The sequence below is a fragment of the Microcaecilia unicolor genome, chromosome 1 (assembly GCF_901765095.1).
Source record: "Microcaecilia unicolor chromosome 1, aMicUni1.1, whole genome shotgun sequence".
In the NCBI taxonomy this organism is placed as follows: domain Eukaryota; kingdom Metazoa; phylum Chordata; class Amphibia; order Gymnophiona; family Siphonopidae; genus Microcaecilia; species Microcaecilia unicolor.
Genome location: NC_044031.1, coordinates 736,636,972 through 736,661,295, shown reverse-complemented (window position 1 = coordinate 736,661,295; position 24,324 = coordinate 736,636,972). Strand labels below are relative to the sequence as shown.

Below are 24,324 nucleotides of genomic sequence, written 5' to 3'. Positions count from 1 at the left end.
AAGACATTATTTCTCATTCCTTAATGTCCTTACCAGACCAGTCCAGGACCTCTGACATGCAGCAAAACAGTGGTCAAGGTGGGACTCTTGAAGCCGAAGTACTTTGGGAAAGGATTGCAAATACCACTTTCTTTCAACTTGAAAATCGAGCCTGCAGTGTTTAGCAAAGATATGAAGCGAGGACCAGGTTGCTGCCTTAAAAATGTCCAAAGGTTCCACTGCACGAGCCTCTATTCAAGACAAGGGGACTCCTCTAATAGAATGAGCTCCAATTCCCAATGGAGGTTGTTTTCCTTTCAAGATTTATACATAAGTACATAAGTATTGCCATACTGGGATAGAACAAAGGTCCATCAAGCCCTCCATCCTGTTTCCAACAGTGGCTAATCCAGGTCACAAATACCTGGCAAGATCCCAAAAAGTACAAAACATTTTATGTTGCTTATCCCAAAAATAAGCAATGGAGTTTCCCCAAGTCCATTTTAATAATGGTCTATGGACTTTACCGTTAGGACGCCGTCCAAACCTTTTTTAAACCCCGTTAAACTAACTGCCTTTACCACATTCTCTGGCAACAAATTCCAGAGTTTAATTACACATCGAGTGAAAAACATTTTCTCCAATATGTTTTAAATTTACTACTTTGTAGCTTCATCAAATGCCCCCTATTCCTAGTATTTTTGGAAACAGTAAACAGATGCTTCTCATCTACCCTTTCCACTCCACTCATTATTTAATAGACCTCTATCATATCTCCCCTCAGCCGTATTTTTCCAAGCTGAAGAGCCCTAGCCGCTTTAGCCTTTCCTCATAGGGAAGTCATCCCATCCCCTTTATCATTTTCGTCGCCCTTCTCTGCACCTTTTCTAATTCCACTATATCTTTTTTGAGATGCGGCAACCAGAATTGAATACAATATTAGAGGTGCGGACACACCATGGAGCGATACAAAGGCATTATAACATCCTCATTTTTGTTTTCCATTCCTTTCCTAATAATACCTAAAATTCTATTTGCTTTCTTAGCCGCCACGGCACACTAAGCAGAAGGTTTAAACGTATCATCAACGACGACACCTAGATCCCTTTCTTGGTCAGTGACTCCTAATGTGGAACCTTGAATTACGTAGCTATAATTCGAGTTCCTCTTTCCCACATGCATCACTTTGAACTTGCTCACATTAAACGTCATCTGCCATATAGACAACCAGTCTCCTAGTCTCATAAGGCCCTCTTGTAATTTTTCACAATCCTCTCGCGATTTAACAACTTTGAATAACTTTGTGACATCAGCAAATTTACTTACATCACTAGTTACTCCCATGTCTAGATCATTTATAAATATGTTAAAAAGCAGCGGTCCCAGCACAGACCCCTGGGGAACTCCACTATCTACCCTTCTCCATTGAGAATACTGACCATTTAACCCTACTCTCTGTTTTCTATCTTTTAACCAGTTTTTAATCCACAATAGGACACTACCTCCTATCCCATGACTCTCCAATTTCCTCTAGAGTCTTTCATGAGGTACTTTCTCAAACGCCTTCTGAAAATCCAGATACACAATATCAACAGGCTCACCTTTATCCACCTGTTTGTTCACCCCTTCAAAGAAATGTAATAGATTGATGAAGCAAGAATGCCCTTCACTAAATCCATACTGGCTTTGTCTCATTAAAACATGCTTTTGAACATGCTCTGTAATTTTGTTCTTTATAATAGTCTCTACCATTCTGCCCGGCACCAACGTTTGGCTCACCGGTCTAAAATTTCCCGGATCTCCTCTGGAACCTTTTTTTAAAAATCGGCGTTACATTGGCCACCCTCCAATCTTCCAGAACTACGCTTGATTTTAAAGATAAATTACATATTACTATCAATAGTTCTGCAAGTTCATTTTTCAATTCTATCAGTACTCTGGGATGGATACCATCCGATCCAGGAGATTTGCTACTCTTCAATCTGTCAAATTGACCCATTACATCCTCCAGGTTTATAAAAATTTCAGTTTTTCCGACTCGTCAGCTTTGATTAGACAATAATCTACTTAAGCCACTGTGCAACAATTGTTTTCAAAGCTGCTTCACTCTTCCTAGCACCTCCATAAAGGACCAGTAGTCTGTCCCATTTTCTTAAATCATTAGTTACCTCCAGGTACTGAAGCACTTCAAATGTCCAACAAATGCAGAATTCAAAATTCCTGACCATACTCTTCCCTTATAAAATAAAGAAGCAAAAGTACTTGGTTAACATGAGAAGGAACAAAGGCACCACCCCAACCAACACCCCCATCTCTGTAAAACGAAGGAAGTTATCCCTACAGAACAATGCTTGCAACTCTGAACTCCTATGCGTCGAGGTAATAGCCAAAAGAAACACTATCTTCAAAGCAGCTTTTCACTGATCCATCGAGGAATGGACCCACATCCTTTCATTGGGAAGTATGGGGATTTCTTCTCATCTCCATGAAAGGGAAAGGGAAATGGGACTTGATATACCGCCTTTCAAAGCGGTTTACATATATTCAGGTACTTATTTTGTACCAGGGGCAATGGAGGGTTAAGTGACTTGCCCAGTCACAAGGAGCTGCCGTGGGAATCGAACTCAGTTCCCCAGGATCAAAGTCCACTGCACTAACCACTAGGCGAAGATGACTGCCGTGACAGAAACCTGGAATGCTGATAAGATCCTGTTTTCCCAGGCCTGCATCTTTTAGATTCCTGGTATCTAGATCTCAAAGAAGGTTGTCTGAAAGACCTCTGTTTATCCTTGGGAAGTCTCTGAGGTCTAGGCTCTCCCAAATCCTTAACAAGTTTATCTTCTCCAAATAGTAGCTTACCCCTAAAAGAATGCCTAGAGTCAAACCTTGAATGCGGTATCAGTGTGCCAGTTATAAAGCCATACCAACTGCTTCACAGAAACTGCAACAGCCGTATTTCTCACTAATGCCCTTACCAAATCATAGAGGGCATCTGCCACATAAGCCAGGGGCTTCTCTAGATGAGACCGCTGCAAATGTTTCCACATCATCCTCCAATGGAACTCCCCTACCTCGTTGTATACAAAGTAGAGAATCTCTTGATGTCTAGGCAACTGCAGATAGCCACTTCTAGACACAAGGCTAAGAAATCAAGGCCTGCTTCAGCAAGGAATCCGGTTTCTGATCTTGAACATCCTTTAAGGCCAAGCCTCCTTCCACTGGAATGACTCTCTTTGGCGACAGCCATCACTAATGCATCAAACTTGGGCTGCTTTAATTTTCTTTTTTTTTCTCTTCCCACCTTGAGACTAGACTCAAGAGTATCCCACTCTGCTGAGACCAGGGTTTGAATGGTCTCGTACACTGGAAATGCTTTAGATGACCTCCCTCAGACCACCAAGATGGGATTGCTCGAGTTTGGCATGTCCTCGGCCTGTAAAAGTGGAATATTCAAAATGTCCAATGTTTTAGAGATAAGTTTTGACAAATCATGGGGCAAGTCACTTAACCCTCCATTGCCCCAGGTACAAATAAGTACCTGTATACAATATGTAAGCCGCAATGAGCCTGCCATGAGTGGGAAAGCGCGGGGTACAAATGTAACAAAAAATAAAAAAAATATAAATATACCACTGTCGGATCATCTCCCTCCATTGCCAGGAGTTTCCCTTCTTCCAGAAAATCTGATACTAAACCAAAATCAGATGCTATAGAATCTGGGTGGCAAAAGAATGGAGCAGAATCATATGACAAGAGTTCTCAAGAACTAAGGCTTGAATAACAGATAATTCATAGGTGTGAACCACCAGTGGAGTCATAGCACTCTGCTACTGAGCGATCTGACCCCTCTTCAATAAAAAATAAATATTCTATGAGACAAAATAAATTCAGGAAAAAAAATAACTTGCCTGTCCCAAGGTACTAGGACCTAATAGCAAAGACACCCTTATGTCCCTTTAAGGGGCTGTCAGGCTGCAAAACGGACGCTGCATCAGCAGCTCTAACAGCTTTTGTAGCAAAGTGACAGCTTTTCGCGCAATCTCCACAACAGCACTGAGTCTGAAGCAAGCTGCAACCTGAACCTTCACTGTGCCCGATAGAGACTTGTTCTTTTGGCTGGACTGCCGCTGTGATCCGGGACCTGAGACGAAGGGCCTCTGCGAGAGGAGCAATCACCTGATTGGCTCTGCCTGCATTCATAGCACAAACACTTAGCGCATTCAGCTGGGGCCTCCATAACAGGTGCACTGGCTATGAGGCAAATTGAGACTGGTGCTCTGGCCTAGCCAGTGTGAAATGCCACTAGCAAAGAACTGCAATGTGCCCTTTGAATCTAATCACTCCTCATGACCCCATCCAGCTCACTGAGTAATAATTATAGCCCATTTGTTCTGCCCCCATTGCACAGGGCAGCTTGTGCTGTCTGCTTGTGACAGATTACAAGTCTGTATATTTATTATGTATATGAATCACATCCCTGCACTTCTGCAGTCCTCTGTCAGGGGTGGTCCCAAGGCAAGATGCTGCCTGAGGCAAGGCTGAGATGCCCCTCCCCCGCCCCCAGGGCCGAGATGCCTCCTCCGCTCCACACCCCTCCCCCAGGGCAAGTTTACATTCTTACAAAAGCCGACGCGGGCAGCAGAGATTCCAATACAGTGCCCTGCTGCCAGCACTGGCCTCTTCTCTACAGTGGCCACCTATGACAACAGGAAGTTATATCAGAGACAACTACAGTAAAGACAAGAAGCAGGTGAGGCTGGTGGCAGGGCAGCGAACTGGAATTGCTAACACCACCGGCTTCTGGAACATGAAGAGAGAAGGTAAATCTCAGGGAACAGGGTGGAGGAAGGAAGGGGATGCCGCTCCCCGAAGATTGCCACCAGAGGCCTCTGCCTCAGGTGGCCTAATCGTCGAGCCACCCCTGTCCTCTGTGATTAATCCTTATAAACACCTGTGTTCTGCTAAATGCCTTTTGGAGCTTTGTTACTGCTTGCCTCTTGGCATGCTGGGAGGAGCAGAATTCTCCCCTCTTTCCAATTGCTCTCTCTGAGGAAACTGGGAGAGATGGTAGCTGGAACTATGCCACAGTGCCAACTTGTAGAGGGCTTTCTCTCTCCATGTTGAGGCAGTAAACTACTGTTTGTTTCTTCCCAGGGTAGTAAGCCATAGTGATTTTCTTTCCTTCTTTTTTTTTTTTTTTACCTGTGCAGCTGTGTGGTTACCAGTGTTGCTACAGCTGCGATTTCTGTTAGACCTGTGTTTCAGTGTTCAAATTACCAGGCACTGACAGTTCCTTCTCTCGAGCTCATCACAGACACAGACTCACTCTGTATGTACAGAATCCCTAATCTGTCGCAACACAACTGTAAGTGATTTGTTTTACCTTGTCATCAACTGGATTAAATAAAGAATGGGATTAAAGCTTGGAGTTTATTCTTGGTACCTAGCAGCCCCAGGTTTAAGTCTCTGAATAGACTCAGCATATAACACTGTTTAGGAACATAGGGCCAGATGCACTAAACTTAACGAGCCAGCAACGTGGTTTTTAAACTGGTTCTAGCCAGTTTAACACGTAAGTAGTAAACCGGGACATGCACAAAAGGGTTCTCCGAGCCATTTCCCTGTCACGGTAGCAGCTAACAAAAACTGAATGCAGATGAGCAAATTAGTATTGTGTGTATAAATCGTATTGTAATGAGATGCACTACCGTTTTCCGATTGCCTAACCGTGGAAAACCTAACGGGAGGTCTGCACCTCTCGTTGGGGTTGCACGGGATTTATTCGCCTCTAAAGACTTCTATAAATTTAACCAAAAACAAAAAAAGTCCAAGTGCTTGTCAGGGACATCCTTCACTCAAAAACAACAAAAACAACAAAAAAAAGGATGTTGTACTTCTTAATTTTTACTCTCGCTCTTCTATCAGTTTTAAATCTTCCTTTAAAAACTCGGGATTCAAAAGCTTCGATAGACACTTCTTCCATACACTTTATTCCATTAGTGAAGCCAAATGGACTGACAGCAAAAGGATTTAAACGTTCTCTTTCCCCGGTGATTTTTAAAAGCTGATTGTAGTTTTGTACGGAAGAGGAGGAGAAAGTAAATCTAGAATTCAGATGTGAGCAGTGTGAGCATTTCTCCTGGTCCCCGCTGTATGCTTAATGTCTTTTTTTTCAATAGGCTTTCTGTTATAACCTGTTTTGTTTTTGTTTTTTTTAACAGTCCTGCTCACTCGCACCCAGTGAAAGCCATCCCATTCCCAGCTTGCCTGCTTCGGAGGTGGGGGGAGGCTTGGGAGTCCCAGCAGCATGTGAACGCAGCTCTGCCTGATGCCACCCACAGCCTCTCAGCCAATCACAGCGCATTCAGCTGACACCAGTGACAGCTAAACGCGCTGTGATTGGCTGAGAGAGACCTGGAGGAGGTTTGTTTTTTTTTGTCTCGTCCAAGTGCTCGTCAGGGACGTCCTTTTTGGTTTTGTGAATAAAGGACGTCTATGTTAGGCAAGACTGTCGTCCTTCTCAGACGTTTTAATCTGTCTCCCCGTTTTTTTTACCCACTTGACTTTTACCCTAGATTTGAGTGAAGGACGTCCATAAAGGCTGCATAGTCTGCCCATTACCATTTATTTTATTTTTGTTACATTTGTACCCCGCGCTTTCCCACTCATGGCAGGCTCAAAGCGGCAGGCAATGGAGGGTTAAGTGACTTGCCCAGAGTCACAAGGAGCTGCCTGTGCCGGGAATCGAACTCAGTTCCTCAAGACCAAAGTCCACCACCCTAACCACTAGGCCACTCCTCCACCATCTGTTGGAGACAGAGAAATACTGGACACTTGAGGCTGCAAAGTGCCCTTACAGGAAAGAGGCACAAGTCTTTAGTCTCTGTCTCTATCTGTTGGTCAATGGGCATAAAACCCAGAGGCCCTGGTCTGTTCTGGTAAGGATGCTAAGGAAGCAATGTTAAGGTGGAAAAGGTGGAAAATGCACATATATGCAACATATTACAATTTTTTAAAAAATAGAGAATTCCTACACTCATTCACAGCCACAACAAGCTGGTTGCCCATTTCTCTTACTAACAGTAATGCTAGAAAAGATCACTGAAGTAATTTCAACACAATAAAACCCCTCACAAATGTAGCTACTAATGTAGCTACAGTACAGTTTTGATTACCCAACGTAAACAGGACTGACCCCGTTGTCAGATAAGGGAGGTAACCCCTTAAAAAATGCAAGGAAAACATACTTTTTGTGTAAAGAACTGGCAAAGGGTATCTTTTGTGTTAATATTTTAATTAAATCAGCAATGAAAAGAATGCAAAACATTGTACAGCAGGCAATAAATAAATAAATTTGAGCACAAATACAAAGCAGTATACAGTAAAGCATGTGAATAGAAATACAGAACCAAGCAAGGGAACCATATTTATCTACTGCATATTCAGCCTCACTTGTCTTCTACAGCAGCCAATGTGAACGATGTGTGGGGTTCCTTCCTTCAAAGGAAAAACATCAGGCTATGCTCTCAGCAGCAGAGCTCGAGAGGCTGCAGACAGTCTGCATTTATATGTACCAGCCCCCCCCCCTGAAAAGTTGGAGTACCCTATGTTTACCTCACTTACCAAGTTGCACTGGCCCTGATTTTACCCCAAATCATTCATTTAAGGGCTTTCAAAACACTGATCAATAAAGAATGGGTGAAAGAGTAGTGGGAATAAGAAAACAAATTTTCTTTAGACTAGGTTAATAAACCTAATGAAAGAACACATAGTGATAAGGATTCTAAAATGTTACTTCCTCTTCACAGGAAAGAAGCAGATCTATGTTCTCCTTTCTCATGATCCTCCCATCAGTTCATGGTTGCGTTGAAAGACCAGTTCTCATTCTGGCACGGATCTGCACATAAACTAATTAGCTAATTAAATGCTATCAACAATTGGCAGTAATTAGGAGTTACGTGCATATCTGCCCTACACCCTATTACATAACGTTGCCTAAATTAAACAACATGCAACTCAAAATGGGGTGTGGCCATGGGAGGGGCATGTACGAGTTAGGGTATTCCCAGAATTTAGGCGCAATGTTATAGAATACCTACATTTACACCAGCCTTTGGCAGGCATAAATGCTCATGACCAAAGTCAGGTGAAAAATGTGTACTAAGCTACTATTTTGTAAGGCCGTTCTGCACAGAGCAGCCTTTGCAGAATACTAGCTTAGCCCGGATTGTCCCAGCGCCTAAGTTTGGGTGTCATTTATTGAATTCTCCCCCATGTTTCTAAGTCTTGTGCTTCAGCAGAAAAGACGTGGCTCTCTTCCAGAAAGCTCTAAAATTGTTCCACTTAGTGCCATGTGTAGTCACATAACCCCTACCTGTGCTATTGTGAACCTGCTTCTCTTCAGATAATAATTAAATGTATTCTACGGGAAATCCTCCAACCCTTGTACTTTCCTGGTGTACTCCTGGTACTCAAAATTAAACTCTTCAAAAAGCTTCCTAGCACAAGCAAAGAAATAAGCTTTCTATAAATAACCAGAAAAAAAACATCCTGCTGAGAAATATAGAAGCAGTTAACGGATGTCCCTTAATGTGCTTAAGGTCTGACTCAAATCAATTTAACATAGAATGGTAATAAGGTACCAGAAACGTTTTAAATCAGCCCCAAACAATCAGACAAACACAGGAGGCACATAATACAGTCTGAATCAGGCACAGTCATATTTACCTTTGAATATTCCTCTTAAAAGTGCTCCTGTCTCCTTCCCCTTTATAGCCTGCTGTGTAATAGCATCTGCAAGCTAAAATCAAACAACTTTTTAGTTCTGTCCTCTTTAGATTGACAGAACACATACCCAAGCAATTAAAAAAGAAGAAATATTTCAAGAATATAAAATCTCTAATCTTGCAACTGCTAACTGGACACATCTAAAGCTACCAAATAGCTACTGTGACCTTTACTTATAAATCTGACATGTGAACATGTGGTTAAGCTGGTTTGTTCTACTTCCATGCTGGACAAATCTGAGCTAAGTATCAAGGTATTGCAGTTGCCTTAATTATAGTACTTGACACTTATTAGGGATCTTCAGCTTGGAAAAGAGATGGCTTAGGGTGGGGGGGAGGATATGATTGAGGTCTACAAAATTCTGCGTGGTACAGAACGAGTAAAAGTGAATCAATTTTTCATTCTTTGAAAAAGTACAAAAACTAGGGGATACTCAATAAAGTTACAAGGAAATACTTTTAAAGCAAATAGGAGGAAATATTTTTTTTACACAACCAAATAGTTAAGCTCTGGAACTCATTGCTGAAGGATGTAGTAACAGCAGTTAGCATATCTGGGTTAAAAAAAAGGTTTGGACAAGTTCCTGGAGAATACGTCCATACTCTGCTACTGAGATGAACATCTCAGTACCCTTCTCCACCACTGCCAACTCCAGGCTCCGCCCATTCTGCCTTGCCTCACCCTATGCTCGGAGTAAACTTCCTGAGCCCTTACGCCAAGCCTCCTCCCTATCCATCTTCAAATCCTTATTCAAAGCCCACCTCTTCAATGTTGCTTTCAGCACCTAACCTTTATACCTTTCAGGAAATCTAGACTGCCCCATTTTGACGACCCCTACTCGACTGACTGTACATTTGTCCTTTAGATTGTAAGCTCTCTGAGCAGGGACTGTCCTTCTATGTTAAATTGTACAGCGCTGCATAACCCTAGTAGCGCTTTAGAAATGTTAAATAGTAGTAGTAGTAATACTCTGCTACTGAGATGAACATGGGGGAAGCCACTGCTTGCCCTACAATTGGTAGCATGGAATGTTGCTACTCTTCGGGATTCTATAGAAAAATTATGTTCTCATCCTGATAATTTTCTTTCCTTTAAATCATACCAGACCAGTCCAAACCAATGGGTTATGTCCATCCACCAGTGGAAGGAGACCGAGAAAACAGTCCCAGGTTCTTTGCCCCTTAAGGATATCATGCAGCCTGGAATGCTCAGTATTTCGAATAGCCAAGCAATGGCACTCTCAACTGCTACAAACAAGAAAATAGGAAACAGGAAAAACAGAGGTCACCTGACATCCAAGAGCACCGAGACGGGAGAACTTCCGGGGCTCTTGAGCAACTAAGGGCCAGCCAACCCCCCCTCCCCAAATCGAGGAGCAAGGAGAGGCAGAACTCAGTCTTTCCATCTGTTATGCACATGGACCCCTGAAGCAGGAGAAGCAGTCCATCAGTGAAGCACAATCTACAGCCGTGAAGAGCTGGCATCACAAACTGCTCCCGTTTCCAGAAGCCTAATATGGACTCAGTTGCCCACAGGAAGGAATTGAGCCCTAGAAGAAGCAACAAGGGGTTCACGTGATGCCTGCCACCTGAATGGCAGCAGGAAAGTGAGCTCCGCCAAATCTCAATAAAAATCTGCGAAATATCTGCACTTCCCCCAAGTACGTTGATCTCTGAATATTTACACTTTGACTGGGTATCGCTTGGGTACAGCTGAGCGAACGAGATTGCGCCCTCGGAGAAGGTATGCCCACGAGAAGCCAGAGAGACCTGAAAAACAGAAAAGCCCTCTTTCCGAAAGTAATTAAAATGGCGGCGGGCCAGCAAGCACAACAGTCAAGTGCACTGCAGCCGGGGGACTGAGCTAGGGAGATTTCCCTTACAGTAGCAACGGCACTGGAAGACCGGTTAAATAAAATTCAGTCAGCGGTTGATGAGATAAATGAGAAATTTGATACACAGACCCAGAGAATTCCTGAGGTGCAGCAGCCAGTGTCAGCGCAAGAAGATGCAGCACATGGCATGGCGTCACAGATTGTGGAATTACAAAAAGAAGCAGCAGCCTTATGCGATCATTTGGAGGAGCAAGAAAACCGGAATTGCCGCAACAATCTGCTGGTTATTGGACTGCCTGAGTCAGTTCAAGACAAGGAGCTTTATCAGTTTTTTCACTCCTGGTTGCCAGCTCAGTTGGGAGCAGAGGGATAGGGGAATAGGGAAATGGGACTTGATATACCGCCTTTCTGAGGTTTTTGCAACTACATTCAAAGCAGTTTACATATATTCAGGTACTTATTTTTGTACCAGGGGCAATGGAGGATTAGGTGACTTGCCCAGAGTCACAAGGAGCTGCAGTGGGAATCTAACTCAGTTCCCCAGGATCAAAGTCCACTGCACTAACCACTAGGCTACTCCTCCACTCCAAATGTACAAATACACTGCAATGTGATCATGTGCACCAGATTGGGATGCGAGGAAAGAATGAAAGTAAGCCGCGCATGGCCATTGCAAACTACATGAATTGGCTGGAAAAGGAGCAGCTGCTGAAAGCCTTTCATTCCAGGAAGACGACATTGGAGTATGAGGGACACAAGCTGCTATTGTTTAACGATTACTCAGCAGCGGTAGCGCAACTGCAGAGAGCTATGGTGCCCACATGCACAACACTGCACAGAAAAAGCATACGGTTTTCGCTTATGTATCCAGCCAAGCTCAGGATATGGCACACAGGGCAGTCGGTTCTGTTTTCAGAAGCATCAGCAGCCCAGACTTTCCTGGATAACCTCAATAGAGAGGAGCCAAGGGTGCAAGCTAAGTGTTAGTTACATCTAATGAGAGACCTATCCATTTTACCATTATGTTCTCGGATATTTTCCCCAACAAAACGGTTACAAGAATCTTTATAAAAGGGGTCCCCTTTGCCATGGAACTTACTACCAAAGAACAGCTATGTCGGGAAGAAGGGGAAGCTTAGTTGGAGTTTGTGGAACCTTGTCCCATCAACGGGCCATGAGGAGTCTCCAGTTTTTTGCACTCTTTTTTTTTCTGTTTTGTGTTTTTGTTTGTTGTTGGGGAGGACGTTCAGAGTGACTGGGGAAACATCTGGGCAGAGAGGGTGCGGGGTGGTTGTTTTTTGCTGTGTTGTTCGGGGAGGGGTTGTTTTTTGTTGTGCTGTTCGGGGAGGGGGAGGACAGTTTTCTGGATCCTGAGGCAGGAGAGGTTAAACCGGGGAGGGGGGGGGGAGGGACGGCGGGATGAAGGGAACAGTATGTTTGATTTGACTGGGAGGGAAGGGGAGTATGACTGGGGAAAATATGGGGTAGTAGTAGTAGGGACTGGTATCGAAAGAGGGGAAAAGGGGACAGAAAGTCTATTTGGGACGGTTGAGTGCTGCTATTTAAGATGGATCGTTGCTCAAGAGTTGAAAGAGTCCAGCAGGCTTAGCTGGGAGGCCTGTAGGATGTTGTATTTGTATCCCACATTTTCCCACCTATTTGCAGGCTCAATGTGGCTTACATAGTACAGTGATGGCGATCGCCAATTCCGGTATGACAGATACAGAGTGGTATGTCATGGTTAATTTAAAATTTATATCCCTTAATGTGGATGGGATACATTCGCCTGTCAAGAGCACAAAAATTCTGCCCTGGTTGAAATCCGAGGGGGCCGATGTTGGCTTTCTGCAGGAAACTCACTTGTCCAGCGCTGAACATGTAAAGCTGAAGAGAAGCTGGGTGAAGGAAGTGGGTTGTTCCTAATTTTTTAACACTAGGCAACTGGGAGGGGGGGGGGGTAGCCATACTAATTCATAAGCAGCTCCCGTTCAATACTCACAAAATAATCCAAGATAGGGATGGCAGATATGTTATACTCCTAGGTGACTTTGGGGTCGCAAGTTGGGCTTTTGCAATCTATATGGTCCTAATGTATAACATCATAAATTCTTTTCTGACATTGTGGCCAAGCTGGCACCACATTCAGATTACCAACTAATATTAGGAGAGGATTTTAATATCCATGCAGACCCCACTATTGACTGTAAACCTGCTAAATCACGAGGCAGAGCTTTGGAGAATAAGGGGGTTAACATCATGGCACATCAGTTGGGGACGGTAGATATATGGCAACTACTGCACCCACACGATATGGACTTTACTTTTTACTCACTCACATTCACACAATACCTCTTCTAGACTAGATTTCCTAATCTCATAATCACTTGCTCTATCCTACACTACAGACTTGACGGAGAGGGTGTGGAAGTTCTCGCCCTCATTGTACAATGACACAGCGTTTCGAACCTATCTGAGGGAGAAATGGCTAGATTATCTATCACATAATGAGACCCCAGATGTGGGCCCAGTTACTTTCTGGGAAGCTTCCAATGCAGTAGTAACGGGGCACATATTGGCATATACATCAAGTAGGAAGAAGAAGGTAGAGGCTGAGTTATTAAAATTTTCGCAGGAGTATCAGTCCCTTCGAAGGCAGCACGTGAGCCACCTGGATAAACCTTCCAAGGATGCCCTAATGGGGATAAGACGACAGATTGACCAGTTGCTCACTAGTCGGGCCGAGATAAACAATTTAAATCTTTGGAAATTGATAAGTGGGGCAGCAAGGCTGGAAAACATATGTCCAATTTAATGTGTCCCTACAAAAAAAAAAAGACAAGTTATCACGCACATTAAGGATGAGGCCGGGCAGCAATTCCATAAAGAAGCCCAAATACAATCCCAGTTTGTCCAATACTACCAATCTTTATATGGGGCGAGAGAACTGGATCTAGAACAGAGGGACGCCTTCTTCCAGGAATTAGAGATCCCTAGGTTTACCTTGGATAAAGTACAGACCCTAAGCAGTCCCATCTCTACAAAAGAGATCAGACTGGGTATCAAAGCATTAAAGTTGATAAAAGCCCCAGGCCCGGATGGTTTCGGGCCAGAATACTACAGAATGTTGTCGGATGTAGTGGCACAGCCTTTGGCCAATATGTACAACAGCTTAGTACAGGAAGGGGTAGACCTCCATCAAAACCTAGCCCATATCATTTTGTTACCCAAACCAGGAAAGGATCCCATGTAAGTGGGCTCGTATTGTCCTATATCCTTGCTTAACCAGGATGTCAAACTTTTAGCTGCCATCCTTGTGCGGAGGATGAATGTTTTTCTTCCTAGTGTTATACACAAGGATCAGGTGGGCTTTGTTCCCGGCAGGTACGCCTCTATGAACCTCACCCGAGCCTTAGCAGCAATACATACATATAGAGGGAAAGGGGGAGGGGGGGGCAGAGGCCATAATAGAACTGGATATGGAGAAAGCGTTTGACAGTATCTCGTGGCAACACCTATTTTGGGTTATGGAGAAGTACGGGTTAAAGGGTAGGTTTGTTGACTGGGTTCAGGTCCTGTACACTCAACCGTAGGCAAGGCTGTTAGTCAACAACAAATTGACGGACAGCTTTAACTTACAGAGGGGTACCAGGCAGGGGTGTCCATTGTCCCCACCGACGCTGGCGATTAAAATACGTCAAAGCAACAAGATTTGGGGTCTTCAAGTGAGAGGGCAGGAAATTCGTATTAATCTCTTTGCCGATGACATCTTGCTTTATCTGGCAGATGCCCCTTTACATCTCGAGAGAGCATTAAATTTGGTTAAGGAGTTTGGGGCTATATCAGGCTTAAGAGTCAACTGCGATAAGTCTGAACTTCTTCCCTTGTCAGGCAGCCATCAAAATTCTTGCTTTGTGGGGTTGTCCATTCCACCGGTACAGCACCCGATACGATATCTGGGTATTTACCTTAGCACTAACCCGGCTGTGGTGTAGAAACGAAACATGCTAGATCAGATAGACAAGATTAAGTACTTATGTCTCAAGTGGAAAGACCTTCCAATCTCTTTGCTAGGCCAAGTAGCGCTGGCCAAGATGATTCTAATCCCCAAGCTGCTATACCCCCTGCAGGCTATGCCCATCTGGAACAAAAGACAAGATGAACGATTATTTCACTCCATACTGCGTTCTTTTATATGGAGACAAAAGGGGTCCCGCATAGGGCACCAAACATTAATCCTTGGTAGGGAGAGGGGAGGACTTAATCTACCGGATCTTCGCATGTATAATGTGGCTGCTTTGCTGAGAATTGTTTTTGAGGGGGTTATTGGCCAGTCAAAGTTTACCCCGGCGAAGTGATGGGAGAGATGGTGTTCACCTTATGTGTTTATAAACTTACTACACACTCCCCCTGGCTTGGGTACAAAGTTTAACTGGCAGATTAGCTATCTTAGGCTATTGAACACTGCCTGGAAATGGTGGCGGAGCCAACAGGCCCGCAGTCCTTATGCATCTCCCTTCATGCGTTTTGTGGGCAATGTGGACTTTCCGGCGGGTATGGGCCCTTCCGTTTTTCAGCAGTGAGCACAGCAGGGCTGCAATACATTAGGACATCTGATCCTTCCAGGTGAGGGTAGCTTCATGTCTTTTTCCCAGGCTAAGGAGAGGTGGCAGATCCCCAACAATCATATGCTACATTATCTGCAAGCTTGGTACTATTGGCAGCAGATGAGGGCGAAATATGGGGAGACCTGGACATATGGTAGCATGGACTGGGCAGTTCAGAACATGCTAGCCTCTGGGAATAGACTGTCCACTTGGTACAAGGTGGTAAAAATGACCATTCCGGAGGGAGGGATTGGGGTGTGGTCTACTGGTGGAATGAAGAGTTGGGAACACAATACTCGTGCCCGCAATTCTACATACTTTTTACGACTCTGTACGAAATGGTTAAGTCTCCAGAAATGCAAGAAACGCAATATAAAATTTTACACAGAGCTTACATTACCTGGAGAAAGGGAAAAAAATGAAGATGTGGAACTCGGACCTATGTCATAAGTGTCAGGTGGGGCCTGGTACCTTTCTGCATATATTCTTAGAATGCCCAAAAATGACACTGGAACAGGACTTTCCTTGTCTTCAACAAGGTGCTACAGTTGACGGTGGAGTGGTCATATTCTGCGTTACTGTTGGGGGAGCAGACAGACTTGGTTGCCCAGGGCCTATCACAGAGGAGATTCTTATATATGTCAACGCTGGTAGTCAAAAAAACGATATTACAATTCTGGACGAGTGAGGATCCAGCACCATTTTCATGCTGGGCGGCAAAAGTAATAAAGGTGGCTCATCATGAGAGCATGTTATATAGGCGATCCCCTAATTTGACAAACAGGCAATACTCCTCTCTTTGGCAGCGACTCCTTGATGTGATGCTTTCCCCAGATTTCCAGGAGTCACAGGATTGAAAGGGGGGTGGGGGGAATGGGAGATAGGAGAAAGATGTTGTGCTAGTTGGGATGTTTTCAAGAAAGGAATGTTAGACTTACTAAGGGGTATGATGTGAGTTTACTTTCTCTTATGAAAAAAGTCAGTACGGAATTGCCTCCTTTTTCAATGATTGTTTTGTTCGTAGCATTTTGTGATGTTATGAATATCTGGTTTATTACTTGTTTCTTTGCACTGTGGATGCCTATTCTGTATTGACATTGATAAACACAAATTAAAAAAAAAAACAACAACAACAACAACAATGAAGCAAACCAAAAGAAAAAAACCTACAGTCAGGGTGGGCATCTAGACTGGTCTGGTATGATTAAAGGAAAGAAAATTATCAGGCAAAAACATAATTGTTCCTTCCTTGTCATCAATACCAGACCAGTCCAGACCAATGGGATGTAGCAAAATAGTCACAGCAGTAGGGCAGGACCATAAAGCCAATGGACAAGAGAAAGTGACCACAAAAACCACATCACAAAAAGGAATCATAGCATGCACAGATGTCCACAGATCCCCCAACTGAGGTCAGAAAACAAAGCCCTCGGAAGAAAGAAAAGCCAAGGCACCGGGAAGGGAGCCAGTGCCCCAAGACTCTGAAGAGGTCAGGAACGAAACTAGACAGGCATTGAAGATCCGAAACAACAAAAGCTGAAACCCAACATCCAACCTGAGGGAAGGGAATCATGGATTTCCATCTCCAACCACAAAAAACCATGGCGGAGAGCAAAAGAAACAAATCCTAGGCACCAGTAGCCAAAGACAGCCACAGAGGAGAGAGGAAGAACATACCCTTCTCCGAGCCAACACCTAGTCGAATCCCCGCATAGCCGCAGGAAAGTAAGATAGAAGCATATGGGTCCAGATCTAAACAGCAGACCAAGAGAAAGACGACCCACCAACAAGGGCATAGAAAGATGCAAATCGAGCCCATATGGCCCCCAAGAAAAAAAGAGAACAGGGGCTCCACAGAGTGGCATACATCCTTAAAGCTTCCGGCGAGGCTGGGGGTAATCCTCTCTTCCGAGACCGAAGAACAAGAATAGAGCTACAGTCGAGGACCAGACTATAGGCCGAAAACTCTCACAGCCTGAAAAGGAAATACTGTCTAAATAAACAGACGGAATCATACTCCAGGACCAGATAGAGAACAACATCCCCACCTCCAGGAGTGAAGACACGCTCCATCTCCAAAGGAGAAAAACACTCCCCAAGGAGAACTGAAAAGAAAGGTGTAAAGAAACAAGTGTGTTTTAAGCCTGCAAAATGTATTGGATACTTTCCTGTCTTAAATATGTCTGAAGTGTATTTATCCTATTTAGCCAGCAAATGGTGCATGTTTATGCTTAAAGATGTTAAAGAAAAAGAACATTCAGTTCCTTATAACACAAGCACAAAGCAAGCAGCAGTACCCTTTCAAATCTTGTTGACTGGGCTCTGATTGTCCCAAGAGCTCATTTCCTTTCAAATGTACTGATATTGCCTTCAGCCTTAGCCTGGAAGAAGAGGGAGGCAAATCTCTTTGCTAAGGCTCTATGAACAATTATATATCCTGATCTTCCCAGGTACTGTTTAGAAGTACCTGAAATAGAATACCCGTGCTTCCTCCCCTGGTGGAACAGGCTCAACCACATGGGCCTTCAGAAGGGTTGAGAGTTCTTCTAAGTACCTGCTTGTGCTGAGAGCTGAAGTAATGAGCTCTCGGTGTGCAATTACTACACACTATGAGGCCCTTTTACTGAAAAAGGCTTACCACAGGACATGCTAAAGCATCTTGTGGTAATTTCACAGTTTGTGCACGTTAATCACACCTAAACTTTTTTTTTTTTGAGGAAGCGTGTCATGGGCGATACCCAGTGTACCTGAATGTAACTCACCTTGAGCAACTACTGAAAAAGGTGTGAACAAAATCCAAATAAATAAATAAATAAATAAATGGGCAGAGTACGCAAGGAAGCAGTAACAAGGTTATTAGTGAATAGGAAAATCAACTGCTTAGTAAAAGGGTCCCTATGTTACTCTGATCAAATTAAATCAGGTCTTGTATACCGCTAAAATCTCCTCACTAGGGTTCAGTGTGGTTTACATGGTAAGTGTAATGAAGCTGAGATTGTTAGCATGGATACATAAAATCAAAGAATCTTATAGGAATGCTAATGAGAGATAAGGAGAGACCAGCATCATATTAGATGTTATAAAATAGTCTTGGAATAGGAATGTGTTTAGCCTCTTCTGGAAGCTAAGTTAGATAGATTCTGTTCTGATGGAAATAGGTAGCAAGTTTCATATTGATACTCTTAGTACAGGGAATAGAGAGCTGAAGATCTTATGACATCGGATTGCCTTATGAAACGGTGTTACTAGAGTCAGTTATTCTTTTAGTCTATTGGACTAGGCTAAGCATAGTGAAGCCACTTTAGTTAGTAGATCAGATGTAAAACCCTGTAAGATTTGAAAGACTAAGCAGGCAGTTTTAAACCCAATTCTATCTGACCAAGAGGGGCATTTTCGAAAGAAACGTCCAAGTTGCGATTTGGACGTCTTTGCAAAACATCGAAATCCGGGGGCGTGGAAAACTGTATTTTTGAAAAAAGATGGCCGTCCATCTTTCATTTCGAAAATACCATCAGAAACGTCCAAATCCAAGGATGTCCTTAAATTTGGACGTCCCTAGACGTGGACATCTTTGACTTTTGACGATTTTCAAAACCAAAGACGTCCATGTCAAAAACATCCAAATGCAAGCCATTTGGACGTGGGAGAAGCCAGCACTTCAAGTGCACTGGTCCCCCTGACATGTCAGGACACCAACCAGGCACCCTAGGGGGCACTGCAGTGGACTTCATAAAATGCTCCCAGGAACATAGCTCCTTTACTTTGTGTGCTGAGCCCCCCAAAACCCACTACCCACAACTGTACACCACTACCATAGCCCTTATGGGTGAAGGGGGGCACCTATATATGGGTATAGTGGGTTTGTGGTGGGTTTTGGAGGGCTCGCTGTTTCCTCCAGAAACATAACAAGTAGGGGTGGTATGGGCCTGGGTCCACCTGTCTGAAGTGCACTGCAGTACCCACTAAAACTGCTCTAGGGACCTGCATGCGCTGTCATGGACCCGAGTATGACATCTGAGGCTGGCACAAAATATTTTTAAAGATGTTTTTTGAGGGTGGGAGGGGGTTAGTGACCACTGGGGGAGTAACGGGAGGTAATCCCCGATTCCCTCCGGTGGTCATCTGGTCATTCCGGGCACCTTTTTTGTGCCTTATTTGTAAAAAAAACATGTCCGGGTGAAAATGTCTAAGTTTTACTTTAGGACGTTCTTGCTTTTTTTGATTATAGGTCAAAGACGTCCAAGTGTTTGGCACGCCCAAGTCCCGCCTTTACTATGCCTCCGACACGCCCCCTTGACATTTGGACGTCCTTGCGACGGACTGCAGTTGGAGATGTCCAAAATCGGGTTTCAATACCAATTTTGACATCTCTGTGAGAAGGACGTCCATCTTCCGATTTATGTCGAAAGATGGACATCCTTCTCTTTCTAAAACGAGCCTGCAAGTCATTTAACCTCACTGTGCTAAAGCTTAAAACACAAGCTCTTTTGGATAGTGTCACTGCAGCCACAGTGATACTTTTGTTGTGTTAAAGTTGTATGCTGTACTATTGGATTCTCCAGCCCATTTATGTGTTATCATCAGTGGCCAAGATATCTTGTTTGACACCTGAGGCAAGCGCAGTTAGCGTTGAAATACAAGACTGCACAGTGTCTTTAGATTTTATGTTTGACTAAACCTGCTTTTTGGATACACATTTGGTCTACCACCTACTTCTTTTTTTGTACACTGTGTGGTTTGTTATTAGGGGAATACTTCTGTTTGTTTTGTATGGACTGCAGCCACGTGATTCATCTTGTACAGTGCTGTGTACAGACAGTAATGCATAAATTTTACTACTAAATATTAACAATGCAAAGCTAATGCACCAGTAATTGATATAAACATTAATTTTTCACTTATATTGGCCAGGATATTATGGAATCACTAGTAAAAAAGGCCCGTTTCTGTAGGCAAGGAAACGGGCCTTAGGCAGGCAATCCTCCCCCCCCCCCCCCCCCCCGTGCTACGGCCCCCTCGAACCCACCCCCTCCAGCGAACCTGTCGATCCCCCCCCACCCTGGAACGCCGAAAACTGCCGCCACCGTCGCCGCCATTGTTGTGCTACCTTCCCTTCCCTTCCCGTAGGTTGTTCAATCATCTTCTTAGAAAGTTTAACTCCGTGCGTCTGACGTCAGATGCACGGAGTTAAACTTTCTAAGAAGATGATTGAACAACCTACGGGAAGGGAAGGGAAGGTAGCACAACAACGGCGGCGGCAGTTTTCGGCGTTCCGGCGGGGGGGGGGGGGGATCGACAGATTTGCGGGAGGGGTGGGTTTCGAGGGGTCCATAGCGCGGGGGGGGTGACAGCTGATTCCGAGGCAGTAGGAGGAGTAGGGAAACACGCGCACTCCTCCCCTTGCCTTGCAATCAGCTGTTTTGACGTCAGTGACGTCCGTGCGTGTCTGCCTCACAGACCACCTCCAGCCAAGGAGCCACGGTCCCAAGCACAGAACGTTGGAGGTGAGAATTATTATATAGGATGTCTTGCAAAGTCCATGCTACAGCTGCAAGAAGGAAAGCAAACAGCACAAGGAATCATTTTATGAATTTGGAATTTGGTGGCATCATTTTCAAGGGACAAATGCGTACAATAAAAAAAACCAACATCAGAGAAGCTTTCTGGTCTAATAAAAAGGTGTGAAACTTTGCACAGGTCATTCAGATCATGACAAAATATTAAGGACTCCTTTTAGAAAGCCCCGATAGTGATTCCAGCGTGGCAAATTGACTAAGCCCATTCAATTCCTATGAGCGTCTTAGCGTGGCTTTGTAAAAGAAGCCCTAACAGTTAAAGAAACTGTCCTTATAATTAGACATCCAGCAAGGCAGAGGTGTTATTGCAATAGCTGTCTTTTATTCTCTCCCTTCCTCCCTCTCATAACATATAGGCACATAATCTGACACTTCTCCATTTGCCACACACCTCGCTTTCCTTTAAGCTCCGCAGATAGCTCTCCAATCCTTCTGTCTTTTCTTCTGCTGCTAAAGACAAAATCTTCTGATCCATTGTAGAGGAATTCAATGGCTCCTGTAAGACAAGACAGAGTTCAGTACTGGTATCTGGTTCCATAGACACGCAAATATTGATAGTGCACACCTAAGAATGTAGACTATCATGGTTACTGTTTTTGTCTCCACCACCTGTCCTGGGAGTCTATTCCATGATTCCACTATTCTTTCAAAGAAGACATTTTCCGATGTTGTGCCTACCGAATTTACCACTTTGGAGTCTCATACCATCACCTCGTCTAAAGTTTTCTTTCCTCTAAAAAAAAAAACATGGCTTCTTGCACCTTAGTTACCTCTTTGAGATATTTAAATCTCTATCATATCCCTCCCATCTCTACTCCAGAGTACACATATTTGGGTTTTAAGTCTCTCCTCTCACAGGACTTTTTGAAATAGATCCCACAACATTTTAGTGGCCTCTCTGGCTTGCCCCCTCCCTTTCTATATCTTTGAGCACATGGCCTCCAGAACTCGCCATAGTGTTCATGTGAGTTCTCAGCAATGTCTCATTTCCATTCCCTATTGCAGGGGTGCTCAATGTCAAGGTCCAACAACAAAAGAAGCCAATCAGACCCACAAAGAGCAGTACTAACAATAGACAGGAGTTTCAACATTTCCTCCAGGGTATACATGTTCAGGTCAGCAAGTCTCTCCTCATACGTCTTGTAAATCAAATCCCATACCATTTTTGTAGCTTTTCTTTGCACCACTTCAATTCTTCTTACATCCTTAGCAAGATATGGCCTCCAAAACTGAACACAATATTCCAGGTGGGGACTCACCAACGACTTATACAGGGGCATCAACACCTCCTTTCATCTGCTGGTCACACCTCTCTCTATACAACCTAGCAACCTTCTAGCTACGGCCATTGCCTTGTCACACTGTTTCATCGCCTTCAGATCCTCAGATACTATCACCCCAAGATCCCTCTCCCCTTCTATACATATGAGACTCTCACCGCCTAACACATACGTCTCCTGTGGATTTCTACTCCCTAAGTGCATCACTTTGCATTTCTTCGCATTGAATTTTAATTGCCAAACCTTAGTCCATTCTTCTAGCTTCTGCAGATCCTTTTTCACGTTTTCCACTCCCTCCTGGGTAGCCACTGTTACAAATCTTAGTATCATCCACAAAAAGGCAAACTTTACCTTCTAACCCTTCGGCAATGTCACTCACAAATACATTGAACAAAATCATCCCCAGCACCGATCCCTGAGGCACTCCACTACTCACCTTTCCCCCATCCGAGCAAATTCCATTAACCACCACCCTCTGGCGTCTGCCCGTCAACCAGTTCCTGATCCAGTTCACCACGTCGGGTCCTATCTTCAGCCTGTCAAGTTTATTTAAGAGCCTCCTGTGGGAAACCGTGTCAAAAGCTTTGCTGAAATCTAAGTAGATTATGTCTATAGCACGTCCATAATTCAATTCTCCAGTCACCCAGTCAAAGAATTCAATGAGATTCATTTGGCACGATTTACCTTTGGTAAAACCATGTTGTCTCGGATCTTGCAACTTACTGGCTTCCAGGAAATTCACTATCCTTTCCTTCAGCATCGCTTCCATTACTTTTACAATAACCGAAGTGAGGCTTACCGGCCTGTAGTTTCCAGCTTCTTCCTATCACCACTTTTGTGAAGAGGGACCACATCCACTCTTCTCCAATCCCACAGAACCTCTCCCGTCTCCAAGGATTTATTAAACAAATCTTTAAGAGGACCCGCCAGAACCTCTCTGAGCTCCCTCAATATCCTTGGGTGGATCCTGTCAAGTTCCATGGCTTTGTCCACCTTTAGATTTTTAAGTTGTTCATAAATACTCTCTTCTGTGAACGGTGCTATATCCACTCCATTCTTGTATGTACTTTTGCCAGTCAATTGTGGTCATTCTCCAGATGATTTATCGGCCAAGTCACTTCGAGAGGGGTCCACGATCCCTGGGCTACTCGATGAAGACAACGGGCTCCCCAGCCTGCAAGGCTGGCATCCGTCACGACTACCACCCAATTGGGAGACGCCAGAGAAACACCCTTCTGCAAATTGGCTGACCGGAGCCACCACGCGAGACTGTCCCTGGCCCGGCTCAACCAAGGAAGGCGTCGTTGATAATCCAGCAACGTCAGCGACCATCTGCTCAAAAGGAAATTCTGAAGAGGCCGCATGTGAGCCCTTGCCCATGGAATGACCTCCAAGGTCGCCGTCATGGAACCGAGGAGCTGAACATAGTCCCACACTCGGAGAGCACGACGACTCAATAAGGTCCGTACCTGAGAAAGCAATTTGATCCTTCGCTCCTCGAGGAGAAACACCTTCCCCCGCTTCGTATCGAATTGAACTCCAAGATACTCTAGACTCTGAGTAGGAACCAGATGACTCTTGTCCATATTGACCACCCAACCTAAGGATTGCAACACCGCAATCACTCGGTCGATGACCACTCGACTCTCCTCTGCTGTCGTCGCCCGAATCAGCCAGTCGTCGAGATATGGATGCACTCGAATCCCCTCCTTCTGCAGGAACGCCGCCACCACCACCATGACCTTGGAAAAAGTGCGTGGGGCAGTGGCCGTTCCGAAAGGAAGGGCCGAAAACTGGAAGTGCTGACCCAGCACCGCAAATCTGAGAAATCTCTGATGGGGCTGCCAAAGGGGAATGACCAGGTAAGCTTCCCTCAAATCGAAAGCCGTCAAAACTCACCTGGTTGAACAGCAGCAATAACTGCCCTTAATGTCTCCATGCGGAAGTGACGAACTCGCAAAAACTGGTTTACTTTTCTGAGATCGAGAATAGGCCGAAAAGTCCCTCCCTTCTTTGGAACCACAAAGAAGATGGAGTACCTACCTATTCGAGAGGAGGAACCAGCATGATAGCCCCCATCCTTAGCAGGTCTCGCAAAACACTGCAGAACCACTGTCCTCTTGGCCCGCGATCCACAGCGGGACTCCAGAAAAATGTCTGACAGAAGAGAAGAATTCTAGCTTGTAACCTTCTCGCACCACATCGAGGACCCACTGGTCGAAAGTAATTCTGGCCCACTCTGGAAAAAACAGAGAAAGCCGACC

The 24,324-nt window shown here is 44.5% G+C and overlaps 1 protein-coding gene across 2 annotated transcripts in view; it reads right to left on the bottom strand.

Moving 5' to 3' along the window:
• FANCI (FA complementation group I) overlaps nt 1-24,324 on the bottom strand; it is a 188,926-nt gene that overhangs the window by 151,420 nt on the left and 13,182 nt on the right. For both annotated transcript variants that reach the window (XM_030189691.1, XM_030189690.1), the window contains 2 exons: nt 21,172-21,276; nt 8,707-8,779 (listed from right to left, as the gene is read on the bottom strand). In XM_030189691.1, coding sequence (XP_030045551.1) covers nt 8,707-8,779; nt 21,172-21,255 — 157 coding nt within the window. In that variant the 5' untranslated portion in view covers nt 21,256-21,276. The remainder of the gene's footprint in view (nt 1-8,706; nt 8,780-21,171; nt 21,277-24,324) is intronic.